At 48.0% G+C, this 20,350-nt stretch overlaps 2 protein-coding genes and 1 non-coding gene across 4 annotated transcripts; 1 reads left to right on the top strand and 2 right to left on the bottom strand.

Moving 5' to 3' along the window:
• Positions 1 to 3,226: 3,226 nt before the first annotated feature.
• On the bottom strand, positions 3,227 to 3,298 carry Trnae-uuc (transfer RNA glutamic acid (anticodon UUC)). The gene has a single exon. It is a non-coding gene; the product is annotated as a tRNA-Glu (tRNA).
• Positions 3,299 to 4,550: 1,252 nt separating this feature from the next.
• On the bottom strand, positions 4,551 to 7,917 carry Ccdc115 (coiled-coil domain containing 115). Of its 2 annotated transcripts, none has more exons than XM_051152825.1 (5): positions 7,750 to 7,917; positions 7,564 to 7,667; positions 7,402 to 7,484; positions 6,706 to 6,907; positions 4,551 to 5,183 (listed from the first exon to the last, which is right to left on the bottom strand). In XM_051152825.1, the coding sequence occupies exons 1-5, from the start codon at positions 7,858 to 7,860 to the stop codon at positions 5,060 to 5,062; spliced, it is 624 nt and encodes a 207-aa protein (XP_051008782.1). In that variant the 5' UTR covers positions 7,861 to 7,917; the 3' UTR covers positions 4,551 to 5,059. The 2 variants fall into 2 exon arrangements, with proteins under 2 accessions (XP_051008782.1, XP_051008783.1); XM_051152826.1 differs by having other exon boundaries at positions 6,706 to 6,837.
• A 563-nt stretch (positions 7,918 to 8,480) lies between these two features.
• On the top strand, positions 8,481 to 13,646 carry Imp4 (IMP U3 small nucleolar ribonucleoprotein 4). The gene is made up of 8 exons (XM_051152824.1): positions 8,481 to 8,644; positions 11,889 to 11,972; positions 12,510 to 12,619; positions 12,695 to 12,827; positions 12,901 to 13,055; positions 13,130 to 13,224; positions 13,324 to 13,397; positions 13,489 to 13,646. Exons 3-8 carry the CDS (start codon positions 12,569 to 12,571, stop codon positions 13,599 to 13,601), a joined length of 621 nt encoding a protein of 206 aa, XP_051008781.1. The 5' UTR covers positions 8,481 to 8,644; positions 11,889 to 11,972; positions 12,510 to 12,568; the 3' UTR covers positions 13,602 to 13,646.
• The last annotated feature ends 6,704 nt before the right edge of the window (positions 13,647 to 20,350 follow it).

The raw sequence follows: 20,350 nt of genomic DNA, 5'->3' as shown, positions 1-20,350 counted from the left end.
CCAAGGCCCTGGCCCAAGGCTATTACGGACTTTGCCAAGCATGTTCCCGTGTTAGACAAGGAACTACATTCCTTCTCCACCGTCAGGGCCTCAGGGAAAGGCTTGGATTGGCCAGCTCATAGCCATGATGTTTTATCATAGAAACTGAAAAGTAAATAGCCCAGCCACCATCAGTGTAGATGGACTTTGCTATTTTGTGGGTCCTCTAAGTTTTTTTTTTTCAACCCATTTATCCTCTCAGTTTCACCCTCTAACACTAGATAGAAGAGAAAGAAGGATAGACGGGAGAGGGAGAGAGGGGAGAGAGAGAGAGAGAAAGAGAGAGAGAGAGAGAGAGAGAGAGAGAGAGAGAGAGAGAGAGAGAGAGAGAGAGAGAGATCCCTGAGTAAAGTGATGGGTCGGAAAAGGGGCAACATTATCACTAGACTGCTTCCTGCTGATAACAGGTATCAGTTTTATCTTCGCCATCAGCATATCTAATTTCTTGTTGTTTCTTCTTTGCATATGACTACTTAACAAACTCACATCAACAACAACCAACAACCCCACCTCTCTGAGCCCTAGCATTTATATGCTCTCCGAAAAGTCCCCCAGAATTCCAAATGTTACATAATCTCAGAAACGATCTGCATCTGGCACAACCACACCTGTACCAGAGCATGAGGCAAATCACAGTCAGCTGCTGTGACGTGGCCCCACATCCCCACACCTGGGACTGAAACCAAAGCACATTCTTACAATAGTTCTGTGGGGTTTTTTTTTTTCCACTACGCATCACAGAGCCCCAACAAGGGGGAGACGAGGTGAGATTAAGAGAGTTGACAGCTTTAACTATCTACTTGGCACAGCCTGGAGTCTCCAGAGAAGAGAGTAAAATTGCAGGATTACCCTGATGGATTACCCCGGGCACATGTCTCTGGGGGATTGTCTTGGCTGTTAGTTGATATAGGATGGTCCAGTCCACTGTGGGAGACACCATTCCCAGGGAGAAGGAGAAAACGCTTTCTGAGAGAGAGAGAGAGAGAGAGAGAGAGAGAGAGAGAGAGAGAGAGAGGCGGCGCACACACACTTCAAAGAGATGGTCCGAGGAGGAGGAAAGCTGCTGGATATCCTGACAACTGAGATTGTTATTGCCCCAAAGAACCTGTGACCCTAAACAGCTGGAAATAGCTAGAAAGAACTCTGCCCCCTTTCTCTTCTAACCTTCTTTCTCTCCTACCTAGTGTTGGGGGGTTGGGAAGTATTAGGAGGGATAAGGGGTGGAGAAGGGAGGTAGAGGTATACATTCAAATAAAATAGATAGTAAAAGGTATGCCAACAACTCACGACTTATTATTACATGCCATCCTTTCATGTGGCACGGATGGAGCTATATAACCCCCTATGACAGTTTGGTTATGTAGTTCAGACTGACTTATAAAGATTAACAGACGTTCTTCACCTGCTCAGGCTTAGAGCAGAGCATCAACTTTAACTGATTTGTACACACCGCACATTTCATACATGTGCTAATACAAAAATGTCCCTACAAGGTTACTTTTAAAAGTTTGTGTGTTTTCAGAGCAGAACAACCAATCACCAATGAAGTTAAAGTGGTCCTGACAAAATCTACCCTCAAGGATACTGGGACAGATGCTGAGATGCTGGTCTCTGTCTGTCCTATCTATCTATCTATCTATCTATCTATCTATCTATCTATCTATCTATCTATCTATCCTTCTATCTGTTTCAGCATCCTGCCAGGTCCAGGTGTTTTCTCAAAATCTGCATCCAGGACAGCTTCAAAACTTCTAGCTCCAGACGGTCCAGCCTCACAGACTGATTCAGCTAGGCCTGTACTTTTCTAGCACCAGATGGTCCTACAGACCCTGGACAGTGAGTGAAATAGCCAGCTCTCCAAAGACTTGGGCAGCATCCCAGTTTTCTTAGGATCCTCAAAGATGTCATTACCTCCAATCAGCAGGAAGCAGACTAAAACAACAATCCCCCCCCCCACCCCCCAGTCCTGCCTCAACATTTACTTCCTCTTAAAAATCTTTTATTTTGGAGCCAGGTGTGGTGGCCCATGTCTGTAATCCGAGCACTCAGAGAGGCAGAAGCAGGCAGGTCTCTGTGAGTTCAAGGGCAGCCTGGTCTACAAAGTGAGTCCAGGACAGCCAAGGCTACACAGAGAAACCCTGTCTCGACGACCGCCCCCCCGAAAAAAAAGGATAAAGAAAAGAAAAAAGGAGAGGAAAGGAAGGAAGGAAGGAAGGAAGGAATCTCAGGGCTGGAGAGGTGGCTCAGAGGTTAAGAGAACTGTATGTTCTTCCAAAGGTCTGAGTTCAATTTCCAGCAACCACGTGGTGGCTCACAACCATATATAAATGTAATCTGGTGCCCTCTGCTGGCCTGTAGGCATACATGTAGGCAGTACATTGTATGTAATAAACAAACAAAACTGTGTGCCACAACTGCCTGAAAAAAAAGAAAAAAGAACATGCACTGATCTTGCAGAGGACCTGTATTCGTTTTAATCCAGCAACATGGCTACTCTAGCTGGAATACAGACATGCTCACAACCATCTATAATGTGATCTGACACCCTCTTCTGGCCTGCAGGTGTACATGTAGGCAGAGCACTGTATACATAATAATAAATAAATAAATCTTAAAAAAAAAAAAAAAAGGCTTGGAATTAGTTCCATGCCGGAATCAAGCCCAGCATACTCAGGTCAGAAGGCAAGAACACTGAGCAACGCAGACAAAACATTACACCCTAGCTTGCAGTTGCCCCACGCAGCAAGTTTTAACTCCAGGCCAAGAATCTGGGAAGGGCCCGGCAGAAGAAACCTCCGTATTGGCAACCCACGATGTTATTTTGAAAAATATTACATTTAACTTCAATATCTGTAGTTTAGCATCTATAATGTAGATGATAGTTGATATAAACAGCTGATTTAAGTAGTTACTGCTGGGCAAAATACCTAGTTAATACTAAAGAAAGCTGATGTCAGTACTCAGACCAATGAATGAGCCTGTGGGGCCCACAGTTTCCTAAACAACAGATTCTAGACTCAATCTGAGTCTATACCCTACTACTTCAGTGCGAGGTGTTAAGATTGCCTAGAAGGCAGGAAGGGCAGCGATTTTTTTTTCCCGAATGATCGTGCTGCTAGGTATAGCAAAAAGACAAGAACAGCAATGAATTTTTTCTCTAAGTTAGAAAAAAGCAAAAGTTGCATTGTTCCCATACCGGGAGTCGAACCCGGGCCGCCTGGGTGAAAACCAGGAATCCTAACCGCTAGACCATATGGGAGCTGCCGGCAGGTGCCTCTGTCTTGCCGGCTATGTCACCTACGTCAGCAGAGCCCCGTGCACAAACTCCACCCCTTAAATTCTTCAGCTTCCTCACTTCCTAGGAAACAGTGAAGGATGCATTGATGAACCTTCTCCGCGGGTAGGAGTTGGGTGAAAGGCAACAGGCGACAGCTCTCAGCTGAGCACGGACTTCACCCCACTCCCGCGGCGGCGGCACTGACTTCACCATCGGCGGCGGGCGGCAGCAGCCGTGCCGGCTTTCCCAGAGCCCGCCACACCCGAAGCCCAGCCGCAGTAAATGAACTCTGGCGTGATCAGCAGAGGCCCTCCCACAGGAAGAATTTACGGTCATTACGATTGTGTTCCGCCCTCTCTTGCTTGCAGCTTTGTCGCTTTACTTGGCAGTAGGATGTTAACTCAGCCTCCTGAAGGGCGGAGGACCTTTTCTCTCTCGTCACAATAGCCCCAAACACAGAGGCACCAGAGAGCCTGGAGGGAGAGAACGTGCTTCCTAATCTCACACAGGCTTGTAATCGGCTGTTAGTCTTTTCGCTGTTCATCAATAAAACTTGGTAACAAAGCTGGGCGTGGCGGCGCACGCCTTTAATCCCAGGACACCGGAGGCAGAGGGTGGCGGACCACTGTGAGTACGAGGCCAGCCTGGTCTACAAAGTGAGTCTAGGACAGCTAAGGCTATACAAAGATAGCCTGTCTCAGGGGGAAAAAAACAAACAAAAAACCAAACCAAAAGGTGAGCACTGCCCCAGAGGGTCCAGGTTTTCCCAACACCCACAGGGCTGCTCACGACCATATGTAATTCCAGATTCCCCGCCCTCTTCTGGCCTGAGGGCAGAGGCAACCACAGGGTGCACAGACATGCATGCTGGCAAAACACCACATAGACATGAAAGAGCTTGACCACAGTTATTGTACCTTTCACTTTATTCAAAATTTCTGTATAAGTTTATGTTTTTACAATTAAGAAGTAGAAAAACCAACATGAACAAAATTAACAAATTGGGAGAAAATATATATACACCTATAAACTATTACAACTGAAAAGTTAGCTCAGTAGAAAAGTGAAGCAGGACACAGTTCCCAGATGAGGGACTACAACTTCAGCAAACAGAGCTTACTCCTGTAAGCTACACCAAGTGAGGTGTCTTCAATTCCCTTGAAAGAATGTTTTCGGGTTTTTGTTTTGTTTTTCCCTTTATAACAGAATAATACTCCCTGCTAGCTATTCTGGTATTTGTGTGTTGTCTTTTCTATCTAATTTTAAGGAACAGATCTGTTGCCCAGGCTAGTCAGTCTCTAACTACATGGTTGTAAGTGATCCTCCTGCCTCAGGCCCTAGAGTTTCTGGGACTGCAAGCATGTACCACCACACCCAGCCAGACGTCTGTTTACTGACGGCAATTGTCCCGACCTGTCTCAAGTTTCCAGGCTCCATGGCTTCCCTGTCACCATCCCTGCAGTGTTTCCATTATCCCAGCTGGCTGATGCCAGGCTCTTTGCCGGTTCACTAGATTACCCCCAGGAGGGAGGCCCTCTGAGAACATGGACCCAGTAGTGGTTTAATAAGTTGCTTTCAGCACTGCTCAGCTTGCGGCATCAAACTTCTGCCTCACAAAGCTGAAACAACAGACTAAGGACGTTTCTCGGAGAGCCACTGGCTGAGACAGGGGCTATTTAGGAAAGAAGATGGCCTGAGATAGGGTGGTGGCATCCAAGATGGCTATGCTCAGAGCCTCAAAAACTAGATGCAGGTCACGCAGGCCCAGGGTCCAACTCCTTCAGCTTTTTCTGGAGGTCCCGGAGCTGACTTCGATCCCAGTTGATGCGGGTCTGGAGGCTGGCTATATCTGCAGCCAGTTGCAGGCCTGGGAAAAGAAGAGAAACGTCACCATGGTATGACATATGGACCCCCTCAGGGACTGCAGGAGCAGGACATTCTAAAATGTTCCAGGTATGATATCACATGGCCCACACCCTCACCTCCTTAGCACCTCACCTGTGCTAAACAATCATCTCCTCAAAAACCCCTTCCATTGATTCACTGTGCTTGCCAGGAAGAAGCAAGCATCTTACCTCACAGATCCTACAAACCTTCCTCCTTCCAGCAGCGGACTCCTAGACATTCTGAGCTACTCCCCGCTTTTCTCTGCACCAGAGCATGAAGCATTCTCTCATCCACCTCTAGGTGGCATCAGCCTCTGCTCTCTACTCCTCTACTGTATCCAGTAGGTCAGCTAGGCCTGTTTTTACCCTCCCACTGAGCAGCAGGGCTGATGTCTCATTTCCCTAAGCTTCCAGGCAATGCTTTCTCACAACTCTAGGATTCTAGGATATACCCCACTATGGGGGAGGAGGGCCGATTCTTTAGTCTCTTCTTGGTACTCCCTGGCCCTCAACTTTTTATCTCAATTTTTATGTGCATCAGTGTCAACAATTCAGGACATCAAACACCAGCACTCTTGCACTGGACCTCCAAATCTTGATCCAGTCCAGAAGCAGGTGCCTGGCCACAAGAACCCACCCACAATCACCATGCCCCTTTCCCGCAGCTGCTGCCTAGCAGCCTGGCCACTGCTACAGGTGAACCAGGCCTTTCCTCCTAGAGCTCTGAGTGGACTCTTCCACTTCCTCTACTCCTGCAACCTGTCTTAGCAGGCACTGGGGCTTCCACTCTCAAAACATGTGCAAGATCTCACTGTCACCCCACTTCTAATGCCTCTACCTACATCCCGTGCTGGCTGATGCCCTGTGGCACCTGCTTCCTCCCTCTGCTCCCTAGTTTGTCCTCACTCAGCAGCTGAAGGAGTCATCCTACCGACTCTGGCCCTGCCCCTGACCCTACAGGTCCTTCTGGAAACCTCACTATGCTTGGCTCTGTGGCCCCTGCCCCCTGCTGACTCCACCACCCCAGCTCTCTAGCCTCCTCTGCTTTTCCTCCAGTCCACATACCTCCCCTGCTCAGGGCTTCTGCCCTAGTAACTCCACCAACTAAGGCCTAGATGATCTCCTTAGTAGAGCATGGCGCCCCCAGATCACTCACGAAGCTCTTCCTTCGCCCACTCCCTCCCGTGTTACTATTTTCATGACTTTCCAAGCCTGGAACCACAATAAGAGTCGATTTGTTTGCCTACTTATTTATACATTGTCTTTCTCTCCTACACAGAATAAACATTCCATTTTATCCCCGCTGCTATTATATCCCTCAGCAGTTACCAAACACGAACCTAGAATGCTAAGAACAGCCGGTGGATACTTTTGGGAAAAGCCCCCAGCAGATATTCGACAGTTTGCTAAGGGTCCTCATGTGGTCCTAGTTTTCCAGTGCTCCCTGCAGATAAAGGGCTGGGATTCAGTATATGGCTTATTGAGCCAATAAGATCCACTCACCATCCCGGAAGCTGGCTTGGGCCTGCCGCAGGCTGTGAGGAACCAAAATTCCAAACCAGTTCAAGGGATCTTGAGGAACTACAGAGGACCCTGACTCTTGAGTCTTGGTAGGGCCCCTGCGCCTGCGCAGAGCTGGAGAAAGAAAGGTTAAAAATCATACAGTCCTCTTGAGCATAATCCAAGCTCATGATCCTGAAAAACACTGAAGGTTAGAAATTCCCCCAACCGTTTTGTGGGTTTGGCAATAAAAACACTCTTCCCTTTGCAATCCAGGTGACTCTGCATCTGTTTGCCTGTGACAAGGTCACAGACTGACCTTGCCCATTTTACCTAAATGTGCTGGAAGGCCCCTGAAATCCCACCCCTCCCAATTCTTTGTCTCAGGAATGATTAATTGGGGTTAGAGGTTTATTTCTAAGGAACACCTAGATACAGAGATGCATGCTTTCTGTTTAGCTGACTGAGACTTCCTTTGGCTACAGAACCGATCCCACTATAAAACGGCCCACTATAAAACCATAACTTCTTGTGCCCTCCCTATCAAAGTATAAGGAAAATCCGCCCTCCTGAGACCGTCCAATCTCCAGCTTAGGTGCTCTCCATTAACCAGATCCCGAATCAAGTAATTTCCTTAAACGTTCAGTGAGTTTTGTCTTTAGCATTGAGTAAGAGCGGACAGGAGGAAAGGGAACTCACATGCTTCGCGGGGCCCCACTTCCTCGGGGATATGGGCGTCGGCTTTGACCACCCTGAAGGTCTGGGATCCATCCTGGGCCTCGCTGAAGGAGAAGGGAAGATGGATCTCTGGCCGCGGAGGCCTAGGTCCTGCCCACCCACTCCACAGGGAGGGCACCTCACCTGGCGCGCACGCAGACCTGAGGCTCCATATGCGAGGCATACTGCAGGGGCCCTACCGACTTGGCGCCCATGGCATAGCGAGCCTTGGCAAGCGAGAGCCAACCCTGGGGAGACAGGAGAGACTTAAGACTCAGTTTCCCTCCCCGTGCCCGTCCTCTATCCCTCCCTGTATTCCCCGTGGCCCACCTCCTCCACCCGGGCGTTCAGCGCCGCCCGCTTCGTCTCCAGCTCCTCCAGGTCGCTGAGCAGCTCTAGGAACTTGGAGTCCAACTCCTCGCGCAGGGCCGAGACCGCCATGGCCCAACCAGCCTTGGGACGCGGATGGGCGGAGACACCTCCTTTCAAGCCGCCTAATCACCGCTAGCCCACGTGTGTGACAGCCAATAGGCTCCCGAGACCCGCCCTTAGAGGGCGGTCCTAATCGTGTCCCGGAAGTGAAAGGCTTCTACCTCCGGGTGACCGTTGTCAACGGCCAGGGCACTCCAGGAACCAGGACTCGGGTTAGCAACTGAAGTGGAACACTTCCCGAATCAGATGGCTATCCGCCCCGCTTTCCACCTTTGCTCTTGGCTAGCCGGCTGTTTGAGCAGTCCGTGCGCTGGTGAAGCCGCGGACGGATTAGATTTTCAGGGGTGTCTTAGACCACGTGACGTTCCGAACGAATAACTGGTTGGCTGCCCGACTGACCAATCACCTTGCAAGTCCCGCCTCCATCCGCCATCTTAACTTGGGGCACTCTAGACGGCAGTCGGCTCGAGGAAAGCCTCTTGAGGCCTTCATGGTTGAGGGCGGAAGTGAGTGCTGCGTGGTGCCAGCGGCTCCTGAAGATCCCAGAGTCGCGTGGGAGCGACACTCATCATGGTAGGATGTTTAAGTTTGTACTCTGGCCTGCGGGGAGGTGGGGGCTAACGAAGGGCTGAGTTGTGGTCCTCGGTGCTCGGGAATGGATGGTGACCCTGTGTAATTCTCTAGCTCCGTCGAGAGGCTCGCCTGCGCCGCGAGTACCTGTATCGCAAGGCCCGGGAGGAGGCACAGCGATCGGTTCAGGAGAAGAAGGAGCGAGTCAAGCGTGCTCTCGAAGGTACGGCTTCCCGGTCCTGGTGGGATACTAGTCCTTGCTAGAGCATACTATACAATGGTGTGGACGAGTTTGACCTTAATGTATTTGTATTAGTGTGACTGAGCAGCGTCTTTCTATTCATTGCCTGTTAGGTAGGACCTCTCTTGCTTCCTGAACGGTCCCACCATATGATGGTATGGCCGTGTATGCTGCCCATGTTTACAGGTTGATAGTTTGCTTACAGACCATCTAGTTTTTCTTTAGTTTCAAGACCTTGTCTTATTGGTTCCCGTCCCCAAGGGTATGTCGTGAGAATCCTTTGGCTGTCCTGGAACTCGCTCTGTAACCAGGCTGGCCTCAAAATCATAGAGATGAGCTTGCCTTTGCCTCCCAAGGGCTGGGATTAAAGGCATGCGCCACCCCCTCATCCTGCCTACCACCCCTGGCTAGCTTGTATTTTAAAACTCTTCTTCCATTTAGTACTTGATTGTCATTTGCTTTACAAGTTAAAAGTTTAAAACATTATTATTATTATTATTATTATTATTATTATTATTATTATTATTATTATTATTATTATTTTGATTTTTCGAGACAGGGTTTCTCTATGTAGCCTTGACTGTCCTGGACTCATTTTGTAGACTGGGCTGGCCTTGAACTCACAGCGATCCACCTGCCTCTGCCTCCCGAGTGCTGGGATTAAAGGCATGTGCCACCACACCTGGCAACTTTACCTTTCATTTATTGACATTTTCATTTGCTCTATTAAATGAACATCTTGTATCACAGACCTTAATTGGGAATATCATGTTCCTATTTTGTTGGGTTTATATCCAAGAAGCTTTATGGGTCCTACCAGGGTACCTGGTACCTCTGATTAAATTCATCTCTCTGTTCCTAAGTTTTAGGACTATAAAGTAGGTGTGTTATATAAAGTTTGTTTGAGTTAAGAAGCATAATGTTAGGGCTAGGGCTGTAGCTTGGTTGTTAGAGTGCTTGCTTAACATGAAGGAGGCTCTTGGATTCTGTCCCCAGCCTCACTAAACTGGGTCTGGTAGCCTGTCTGCCTGTAACCCTGGCACTAGGGAGCTGGAGGCAGGAAATCAGGAGTTCAAGGCTTGCTTTGGCTGCATGAGTCCCAGATCAGCCTGGGCTATAGAAGCATAATGGTAGACATCTGTGATCCATCTTCATAACTTAAAAAAAGAAAAAAAAAACGGAGATGACTAAAAGACAAAAATGGCTTAAGAGTTAAGAGCACTTACTGTTCTTCCAGAGGACCCAAATTCATTTCCAAGTGACCATGTGGAGTGACTCACAACTGTCTGTAACCCCAGCGTCCTCGGGCCTCAGCAGCTACCTGAACACATGTGCATATAAAGTCAGGCAGGCACACACACACACAGAAAGAAAAATGATCAGTATGTTAACATTTACAATGATCGCTATATTAAATACTGCATTGAAGGAAAAAGAAATATCTGGGTGTGGTGGTGCATGCCCTTAATCTCAGCACTTGGGGGGCAGAGGCAGAGTTCAAGGCCAGCCTGGTCTACAAAGCAAGTCCAGGACAGGACAGCCAAGGCTACACAGAGAAACCATGTCTAGAAAAACCAAAAAGAAAAGAAATAGCTTAAGCTATTATTTGTGTTTATATTATATCCCTAAATTATGGCCTTTAAGTTATAGGTCTAAAGATGCATGTTAGTGTGTGTTGGACTGCCTTAATTGTTTGGGTCAGGGTTCTGTATTGTTTCTAGGACGCAAAAGGTATGGCTGGACGGACTTTCCTTCTTGTGAGTCTCCCTGGGGCAGATAAGAGCTTGTTTTCAATTGGTAGAAAGAAGAGATGCTGCCTCCCCTCTCCCCTCACTTGTTGGAGAAACAGAACTGGACCTGAGGCTAGGGTGCTCAAGCGTGTTCTATTTTCCAGAGTGGACACACCACAGCTTAGCCTCTGGCTACCCCACTTTAGACCACAGAAGAAATCTATGACCCACAGCCAGCCGAGACCACTCACCTTGAAGTGTTCTTTGCATCAAGATTAGCGGTGGTTTTTTTTTTTTTTTTTTTTTTTTAGATTTATTTATTATGTGTAGTGTTCTGCCTGCATGTCCACCTGTACACTGGAAGAGGGCACCAGATCTCATTGTAGATGGCTGTGAGCCACCATGTAGTTGCTGTGAATTGAACTCAGGACTTTTGGAGGAACAGCCAGTGCTCTTAACCTCTAAGCCATCTGTCCTCCAGCCTGGTGTTGTTCTTTTTAATACTGTTTTGTTGTTACTGTTTTTTGAGGCTGGCCTGGAGTTGACTCTGTAGAGCAGGCTGTTTTCAGACTCATAGAGGGCCCTGCCTTTGCCTCCTGAGCACTAGGATCAAAGGCGTGCCCCTCCACGCCTGGCTTAGAATCCTTGTATGAAGACTTTGAGGTGACTGGTCTTCCTTCCTAGTTAAGAAATAATCCATTTCTTTCTAAGTTTGTTTGGTTGAGTAAGCATCAGTGCTCGATCTGCTTTCCACCTGCATTCCAGAGGAGGGCATCAGATCCCTTTATAAATGGATGCGAGCTACAATGTGGTTGCTGGGAATTAAGCTCAGGACTGTTACCTGGCTCTTAAATGCTGAGGCATCTCACCAGCCCCTTTCTATTTCTTTTTTAAAAAGCATTTTGCTGATTTTGTAGTGTTCCTCGGGAATCAAACTGCTCTCCAGTGAGTTACCAGATTTTCGTTAAAAATTTGCCTGGTTTGCTGGGCGTGGTGGCGCACGCCTTTAATACCAGCACTCGGGAGGCAGAGGCAGGCGGATCGCTGTGAGTTCGAGGCCAGCCTGGTCTACAAAGCGAGTCCAGGACAGCCAAGGCTACACAGAGAAACCTTGTCTCAAGAAACCAAAAAGTAAAAAATAAAAGTAACATATTGATGAGGAAGATGTATTTTAGAAAATGAGCTTTCCAGTGACCATTAGGTGACAGCTAGATGAAAAAAGTTGGTAGCTAGGGGTGGTGGCATACCCGGTAATCACCACACTCAGATGCTAACAGCCACGGGCCTCTCAAGACCATGTCTTAAAGTGAAATACGTAACATAGCTGGTTTGTTATCTCTCCTCCTTCCACTCTTTCCTGTAGTGACTCTTTAAGAATGTTAAGAAAGAATAAGGTGCTTTTCCGGAAAATTTGTGCAGACTGGTGAGCCATACTGAGTCATATAAGTTTAGTGGACCCTGCTTGTGTCTCACGCAGCCCCGTCTTTTCCTTGCAGAAAATCAGCTAATTCCCACTGAGTTACGCCGGGAGGCTCTAGCCTTACAGGGGTCCCTGGAGTTCGATGATGCTGGTGGTGAAGGTAAAACTGCTCTGCTGCCCTCTTCTACACTGCACCAACTTCTCTGCCCACTGGGCTCCGTGTCCTCCCCAGCCACACTGGGCAGCTTCCCACCTCCTGGGAGTGTCCAGGTGAGCTGTTTCTGTACTGTCCCCAGGGTCCGTCCTGTTTGCCTGTGCGGCATCACAGGGGCTCTCCCTGAGCAAGCGTCCAGTTCCTTTTACACATTGAACAGGGTAGCTGTTCCTCTTGGTTCGTTCTCCCTCACTGGAATGTCTGCTGGGGCACAACAGTGTCCTTAGCACTGGTACCCAAATGTCCCATCATTGCGTTAGTAAGCAGGGAAGGAATCACAGACGTCATAGATGTCTGTTGTGAGGAACAACCTAATGTGTACTATAGATATGGATATTTGTTGTGTGTCTCTCACCTCTGGTTTTAGCAGCTCCTAGACTACTCCATTGCTCAGTTGTACTTGGCCACTGATGGGCTGGTAGCTGCCCTCCTGGCCACTAGAGGTCTCATTAGCATTTTTCTTGCCTCTTGGTCACCTGACAGGTGTGACCAGCCACGTGGATGATGAATACCGATGGGCTGGGGTTGAGGATCCTAAGATCATGATCACCACCTCCCGAGACCCCAGTTCTCGCCTGAAGATGTTTGCAAAGGTACTGGGGGGCCGGGAGTAGGGGGTGCATGGGTCTAGTGTCTCCAATTCTAATCTGACATTGGTCCCTGGGCAGGAACTGAAGCTGGTGTTCCCAGGTGCCCAGCGCATGAACCGAGGTCGGCATGAGGTTGGAGCGCTGGTGCGAGCTTGCAAAGCCAATGGGGTCACCGACCTGCTGGTTGTCCATGAGCATCGCGGCACACCTGGTAAGGCCGGCCGGAGGGAAGGGGAGCTAGGGCTGTTCTCGCGGCAGCGTGTCTGACAGCCTGTGCCCTACAGTGGGACTCATTGTTAGCCATCTGCCCTTCGGTCCTACTGCTTACTTCACACTGTGCAACGTGGTTATGCGGCATGACATCCCTGATCTGGGCACCATGTCAGAAGCTAAGCCTCACCTCATCACTCATGGCTTTTCCTCACGGCTGGGCAAGCGGGTGAGTATGGGAGGTCATGTGGGGAAGGCTGAGGATCAGACCAGCCACTTGTGACTCTCCTTCCCTGTGCCCAGGTGTCGGACATCCTCCGTTACCTATTCCCTGTGCCAAAAGACGACAGCCATCGGGTCATCACCTTTGCAAACCAGGATGACTACATTTCATTCCGGTGGGACTGTGGGCTGAATTTTGGGCATCATGACATTTGTAGCCCTTTGTAGGGCCTGTCAGCCTCTACTGATGGACATACCTACCTCTGCTTCCCTAGGCACCATGTCTACAAGAAGACGGACCACCGTAATGTGGAGCTGACGGAGGTTGGGCCTCGATTTGAGCTGAAATGTGAGTTTGGGGCTTTAGTCTATGCCTGAGTTGGGGAGGTAAAGGAGGGCCTTGCCTGTGCATGGGTGACCTCTCTTTCCTCTGACCCTAGTGTACATGATTCGCCTGGGCACACTGGAGCAGGAGGCCACAGCGGATGTAGAGTGGCGCTGGCACCCGTACACCAACACTGCCCGCAAGAGGGTCTTCCTGAGCACGGAGTGAGCTCTGAGCTACTGCCAGGCAGGTTGCAGACTTGGAATCTTGCAGCAGAGACTTGTCACAGACAGATTCACTAATCCCAAGTGGGGACTGGAGGGATCTAAATTAACCCTCTGCTGTCATGTTACCCAGATGCCTCGAATGGTCACAGGGAGCCTACTCTGTCAGTCCAAACCTGCAGGATGAAGGCCACAGAATGTTTGTTGATTGAGGGCCTATTTGTTGGCTCTGGTTCCTTAGCAATTAAACTTTATTTTGAATTTATTAAACAAAGGAATCTTCCTTACAACCTGCCTATCCTAAACAGGAGGGAAAAGGAGGTTAAGGAGAATAAGAATGAAACCTTCTGAGTATCAGTTCCGTGGGGCGAATCCCTTGGTGTAATTCTCCAGCAATCTCGCAGATGCTCTGCCAGACAGAAGAAAGCAGCACCACTTGTTCATGGCCGAATTTACAGCCTTCTCTCTCCTGCTCTGCTCCAGCAGGCCCCCCCTTTCCCATCTTAGGACCTGAACCATTGGTCTCTCCTCCAGTTCCCTCCTCCCATTGGTCATTCTGCAATACAATAGCCCAGCTGGAGTCCTGGTCCTTGTCCTTAATCCCTGCCCAAATGGCTCCTGTCAGTCTATCACAACTGTTTATATCAGTGAGATCTCAGTGGGGTCAAGCCACCCAACACTGCTTTCACCTTGGGCCCAGTTAAGGCAAGGTCACATTCCTTCCACACCTAATGGCTGTGGAGTGTCTTCAAACCTAGTTTTGTGTAGAGTATAAACAGTCCCTCTCAGGCTGGGAATGGTGGTACAGATCCTCACTGAAAAATGAGTGGTTATCTTAGTTGAACCCTCTGAGTACTTTTTTCAGTGGTTTAGGTTATTTGTCACCAGCAGGAAGCCAACACCATTGAAGTGCCAGCTTAACTTGTCAGTTCAACAAGATCCCTCAGTCACAGGAGACACAGTGACACACACAGCCTGCCTACCATCCCTCTCTTGAAGATGGGCCTGTCTAACAGCACACAGGGAGGTATCTCAAGATTCGAAGTCTGTACCCCAGCCTCTCCCAACTTTCACCCTCTCTGTACCCACATCCTTGACTTCCCCAAGCGCCCTGGCTTTATAGAGAGTGGTTGCCAAGACCCTGCAAATGCACTGGGGTTTACAGAGAGAACTGGTGCTGAGATCCATCAGGTAGGAGGGGGCCTCTGAGGGAGCATGCCAAGCTAGAGGATAGGAGAGATGTCTGCGTGGTATGGAAACCGAACAATTCTGTGAGACAACAGCCATCTGGATGACATATGCAAAGGCCACAAGAAGAGTTGAAAGGGAGACATAGGACCCACTGAGGCCAGTGTTCTGGAAGTTTGGTTTGGAACCAGAGCTGCAGCTCATGAATCCAGTTCCCTCTTTGCAAGGCCTCTGGGATCCTGCCGTGTGTGTGTGTGTGTGTGTGTGTGTGTGTGTGTGTGTGTGTGTGTGAGATATTGAAATTTCAAAACACAAAATCCTGTGTTTCATTTTGAGGGGAGGGGGAGTTTTTTGTTTTTTTCCATACAGGGTTTCTCTGTGTATCCCTGCCTGTCCTGGAACTCACTCTGTAGACTCTGCTGGTCTTGAACTCAGAGAGCTGCCTACCTCTCCCTCTAGAGTGCTGGATTAAAGGTGTGTACCAACCATAGCCCAGCTCTGTGTTACTTTTTATGGCTATTGTAGGAATTACTGTGGACTAGATAGTTTAACAAAATTTGGTGGGCTGGAGAGATGGCTCAGGGGTTAAAAGCATTGGCTGTTCTTCCAAAGGTCCTGAGTTCAATTCCCAGCAACCATGGCTCACAACCATCCATAATGAGATCTGGCACACATGCAGGCAGAATACTGTACAAATAATAAATAAACCCAAAACAAACAAATCAAAAATTGGTTAGTTCTAGAGGTCATGGTGCAAGGTTAGGGCATTCACTCCCTCCAAAGGCTGGGTGTGTTAGGATGGGGATCTATTGGCCCTCTGGCTTGCCAGTAACCCTTGACATTCCTTACTGCTGACTATAGCATGTTAGTGCCAGCCTTGGTCTTCAGTGCTGCTTCTGTCTGTGAGATCTCTTGAGTGTTCTCTTAGAAGGACCTTTGCATTGTTTTATAGCCCGTGGGCTGGGTTGGTCTCCTTATTTAAAATTCTGAGCTTAATTATATCTGCAGAGACCATTTCAGATGCACTCATATTTACAGACTGTAAGAATTAGGATGTCTTTTTAAAAATATTTTAATGTGTAAGAGTGTTTTGCCTGCATATATGCTGTGAACCAAATGGGTGCCTGGTGCTAGAGGAGGCCAGAAAAGGGTATAGAATAGAATCCCTTGGTTCTGAAGTTAGACAGTTGTAAGCCAACATATGGATGCTGGGGGTTAAACTCTGATCTTCCAGGAGTGTTCTTAACCACTGAACCTGCTTTGTATATGAATTTGCTTGCTCTCGCAGCTTTCCACACACTCTGTCCTGTGTTGCGTGTTTTAATTATGAGATGACATGCAGTTTCCTTTCTGGTTCTGCTCATATGGTGCACTATGGGCCTCTTTTATCTTTGGCACCTCTTCATCTAGAGTTGGGAAATTCTTTTCTATAATTTTATTTAAAATAGCTCCTGTTCATTTGGTATGAAATTTCTCTCTTTGTATGGCCATAAATTTTGTCTTTTCACGGTGTCCCAGAGATCTTGCATGTCTCATTCTTGTACTTTTTAAAACTTATCATTGGCCTTGACTGAGTCATGCATTCTACCTTGCTTTGAAGCCCTGAAATTCCATCCTATACATGCTCCTTTCTATTTATGGGGCTTCCCGCTGAATTTTGTATTTGACCTATTGCACTTTTCACTTTCCATCTTCATCTTACTTAGTTCAGTTTTTCCTCAGCATTTCTCTTTAATAAATTCTATTTTCACATCCTGAATTGGCTTCCTTCTTCTGTCCAGCTCTTTGTGTTCTCTTGAAGTATATCCATGTCCTCTCTTGAGTTGTGAGATCACATTTATTATTGTTCTTTTGAATTGTGTGTTTGAAATGTCATGTGAATCGTTTTCATTGGGAACCATTACTGTGGGACTGGCAATTTTTGGAGGAGACAAATTGTCTTGTTCTTCCATATTCCTGGTGGGTTTTTGTTGTTGTTTTGGTTTTTGTTTTGTTTTGTTTTGTGCTAGAATATACCCATTGTTGCTTGTTAGTATTTTTGTTAATATTTTTAAATTCAGGTTGCCTTTCTGCTTTTAGGGGGAATGTTTTCAGTGTTCAGGAAAAACCAGTAAGATTGAAGTGACATTTTCTTTTAGACTGTTGTTCAGGGCTGTACACTCTTTCCCTGACTTCCGCTGTCCAGTAGTGCCTGGAGTGTCAGCTGACTAGGAAACAGGTATTCCTCAAATGCCAAACTTGTCTGGGGGATTAAGGGCCGCCAGTAGCACTGTGTGCACTAGTGTATTCATTTATTTGGGTGTGAGTCCCTCAGACTCACATTCTTGCTCCCTTCGGCCAGCAGGCAGCCAGACTGGTTTTAGCTAGACACAGCTAGATTTCTGCTCCTGTTTGCTTTTGGCTGCCGTGACAAGCACTGTTGACTAAAATCAACTTGAGGAAGAAAGGGTTTATTGGGCTTATAGTTGATTTAAAGAAAGTACATATTACATACTTTCTTATCCCTGAGGAAGGAACCAGGCAACAGTTATAATCAGCTCAGAACAAAACCCAAGTCCAGCAGTGTTGCAGCTTGGTGTGCGGTATCTGGTACTCTTTCACAGTCTTCTGAGCTCCAAAGGGTGGGCAGCCTGTGGCTCCCCATAGGCTCATGTATTCAAATCTTGGTGGACTGCTTAGCAAGTGTTAGGAGGTGTGGTCTTGTTGGGCAAGGCATGTCACTGCGTGGGCTTTGAGGTTTCAACCCATCCCAGGCCCAGTCTTGCCTTCTCCATTTACTGCTTGTGGATATGTAAGCTTTCAGCTACTGTTCCAGCATCATGCCTGTCTGCCTGCTGCCATCCTCAACACCATGATGGTCATGGACTCACTACCTGAAATGGCATGCAATCCCTGAATTCAATCCTTTCTCTTGTGCATGAGTTGACTACTCAGTCACAGTGTCTCTTCACAGCAATGGAGCAATGCCTAAGGCCCAGCCCTGCTGCCCTGCCTCTTACCTGCAGCACACACAGCTTGTCTCATAAGCGCAGGCTGGCTCTGCCCTGCTGTCTTTCTTGTTCGATGCCCCGCAGTCTCTAATAAGCTGGAGTCTCCACTGCAACTAAAAAGGCTGTACCTTCCGCAGTGGCCTCTCTCAGCCTCTCATGGACTCTGAACCATTCGTGTGGCGCCTGCCAAGCTGCAGCTCCTTCCCATGATGCCTTCAGTCCTGGTGTTTCCACTGAGGCTGAGGCGGCAGAGAGACTGCGACTCTGACACACAGTGCCAAGTCTCGGCTGCTCTTAATGACTCCTTCAGGCCTACAAAACCAATTCTGTGTGGGAGGCTTTTACACACTCCCAAACTCAGCTACCAGCTTGACACGCAGCCTTGCCTCCAGCCCAGGCCATAGCGCTGTATGCTGACCCAGAGGAGGTAAGTTCCAGAAGATGTCACCCTGATGATACTGACCTCTTATTAATTGCAGCTGCTTTCTCTGCATCCGTTGTCCCAGGAGAACAAAGGTTTCACTTCCAGAGTCTTAATTCAAATATACCACACAAATGGAACCGAGAAAGACTCTCAAACTTATCTCAAAAGCATAGGCTGGTCTTCTGGTCTTCCAAGGTCCTACAGAACAGTTCATTAGCACTCAGCAGCTTTTCCAGTCCAAGGCTCCCAAATCCTCAGTCTTCCCCCAAATCACTGTCAGGTTCACCATAGCAGAAAGCCACTCCAGCAATGTCGAGCTAACTTGTTTTCACTAGTGGTTATAAGCCTCATGACTAAAAGCAACTTGGAAGGCGTGCTTGCTAGTTTTAGATCAACCTGACACAAACCAGAGTCATTTGGGAAGAAGAAACCTCAACTGATCAAATGCTCCATCCGATGAGCCTGTGGTGTGTTTTCTTGACTGATGATGGATGTGGGAGGGCCTGAGCTCACTGTGGGTGGTACCGCCCTGGCCTGGTGGTCCTGACCGTTATAAGGAAGCAGGTTGAGCAAGCACTCCATGGCCTCTGATCCCAATTCCTTCTACCAGGTTCCTGCCTTGAGTCCCTGCTGTGACTCCCTTTGGTGATGGATTGTGATTTGGAAGGGTAAGTGAAATAAATCCTTTCCTCCCAAGTTGCTTTTGGTCATGACGGGTCATAGCAACAGAAACCATAACCAAGGGAAGAAACTTTACTTGGCTTACAGGTCACACGGTTGGTCACTGAGAAACCATCCAAGGAATTCAAGTCAAAACCTGGAGGCAGGAACTGAAGCAGAGCCCTCTGAGGAATGCTGCAGTACTGGCTACTGGCTTGCTTCCTTCTGCTTGTGCACAGCTCTAGTGCATATCTTTTTTTAAAAAATATTTTATTTAACTTTAATCTATGTACATTGGTGTGAGGGTGTCAGATCTTGGAGTTACAGACAGTTGTGAGCTGCCATGTGGGTGCTGGGAATTGAACCCAGGTCCTTTGGAAGAGCAGGCCGTGCTCTTAACCACTGAGCCACCTCTCCAGCCCCTCTAGTGCATATCTTAACTCTATTGTATTTGGGTTTTTCCCTTCCAACCCTTGTCTCTCTTTACTGCTTCCTGCTGGCTAGGGATGTCGGGTTCTTTGGGGCATGTCCAGTCTTCATTTCAGGACATCTACTTCATGTCAAACTGTCAAATTGCATCAAAGCAACCAGGAGCAGCAGGAGGAAGCCCCAACATTCTTTCTTGGAGCCCCCTCTTCTCTCTCCTGCCTCTGGCATTTATTCCTTCTCCAGAGTCCTCAGAATTAAACTCTATGTAGCTGGCAAAGATCACACCCCTCTCAGAGCCTGCACGAGGCAAATAGTTGCTGCTGTGGACAGACTGAAGCAGCCCCCATATCCCACACCTGGGATTAAAACAAAAACATGTTTACATAACATAACTGAGTTTTAAAAAACACCAAAACTTACACTACACACAGCCAGCTTTCTTCAAATAATTTTTTCAGCCAGCTTTTTTTATATATAGCCCAAGAACACCCACCTGGGGTAGCACCACCCACAATGGGCTGGGCCCCCACACTAAAGAAAACACACCCACATACATGCCCACATGCCAATCTGATAGAATAGAGGCAATTCTTCAACTGAGGTTTATAGAGGAATTTTAAGCCAGCAATCATGGTTGCTCTGGCAAGGGAGAGCATCCAAAGACCTAGCTCTGTGAAATCCAGCCAGACACATCCTTAATACACACTCTTAATCCCTCTGCCTGGAATATAGATGGGACACACTTTTAATCTCTCTGGTTGGAATTCAGTACACACCTTTAATCTCAAGCAATGACTCTAATTGAGGGGCAGACAAAGTGATGAATGAGAGAAAGATTTGGTAGAATGAGGCAGAAATAGGATATGCCCAACTCTCACTGAGAACAGACTGGAAAGAGGAGCTACTTAAGAGCAGTACAGAAAGTGGATGTGGCAGAGGCAGATGGATCTCTGTGAGTTTGGGGCCAGCCTGGTCCACAGGCAAGGCTATGACAGCCAGGGCTATTATACAGAGAAACCCTGCCTCGGGGAAAAAAAGATGGGGCAGGGAGGGAGGTGGGGC

This window comes from Acomys russatus, chromosome 11, assembly GCF_903995435.1.
Source record: "Acomys russatus chromosome 11, mAcoRus1.1, whole genome shotgun sequence".
In the NCBI taxonomy this organism is placed as follows: Eukaryota; Metazoa; Chordata; class Mammalia; order Rodentia; family Muridae; genus Acomys; species Acomys russatus.
The sequence above is the reverse complement of the archived record's forward strand: the minus strand, read 5'-3'. Positions and strand labels throughout refer to the sequence as shown.

Bases quoted from the DNA above. Each gene is read 5' to 3' on its own strand.
- Ccdc115 (XM_051152825.1), bottom strand. From the start codon at position 7,860: ATGGCGGTCTCGGCCCTGCGCGAGGAGTTGGACTCCAAGTTCCTAGAG. The intron at 7,668-7,749 runs GTGGGCCACGGG...CTGTCTCCCCAG, and splicing joins TGAACGCCCGGGTGGAGGAG to GGTTGGCTCTCGCTTGCCAA. The intron at 7,485-7,563 runs GTGAGGTGCCCT...CTTCTCCTTCAG, and splicing joins CAGGTCTGCGTGCGCGCCAG to CGAGGCCCAGGATGGATCCC.
- Imp4 (XM_051152824.1), top strand. From the start codon at position 12,569: ATGATCACCACCTCCCGAGACCCCAGTTCTCGCCTGAAGATGTTTGCA. The intron at 12,620-12,694 runs GTACTGGGGGGC...GTCCCTGGGCAG, and splicing joins GCCTGAAGATGTTTGCAAAG to GAACTGAAGCTGGTGTTCCC. The intron at 13,056-13,129 runs GTGAGTATGGGA...CCCTGTGCCCAG, and splicing joins CCTCACGGCTGGGCAAGCGG to GTGTCGGACATCCTCCGTTA.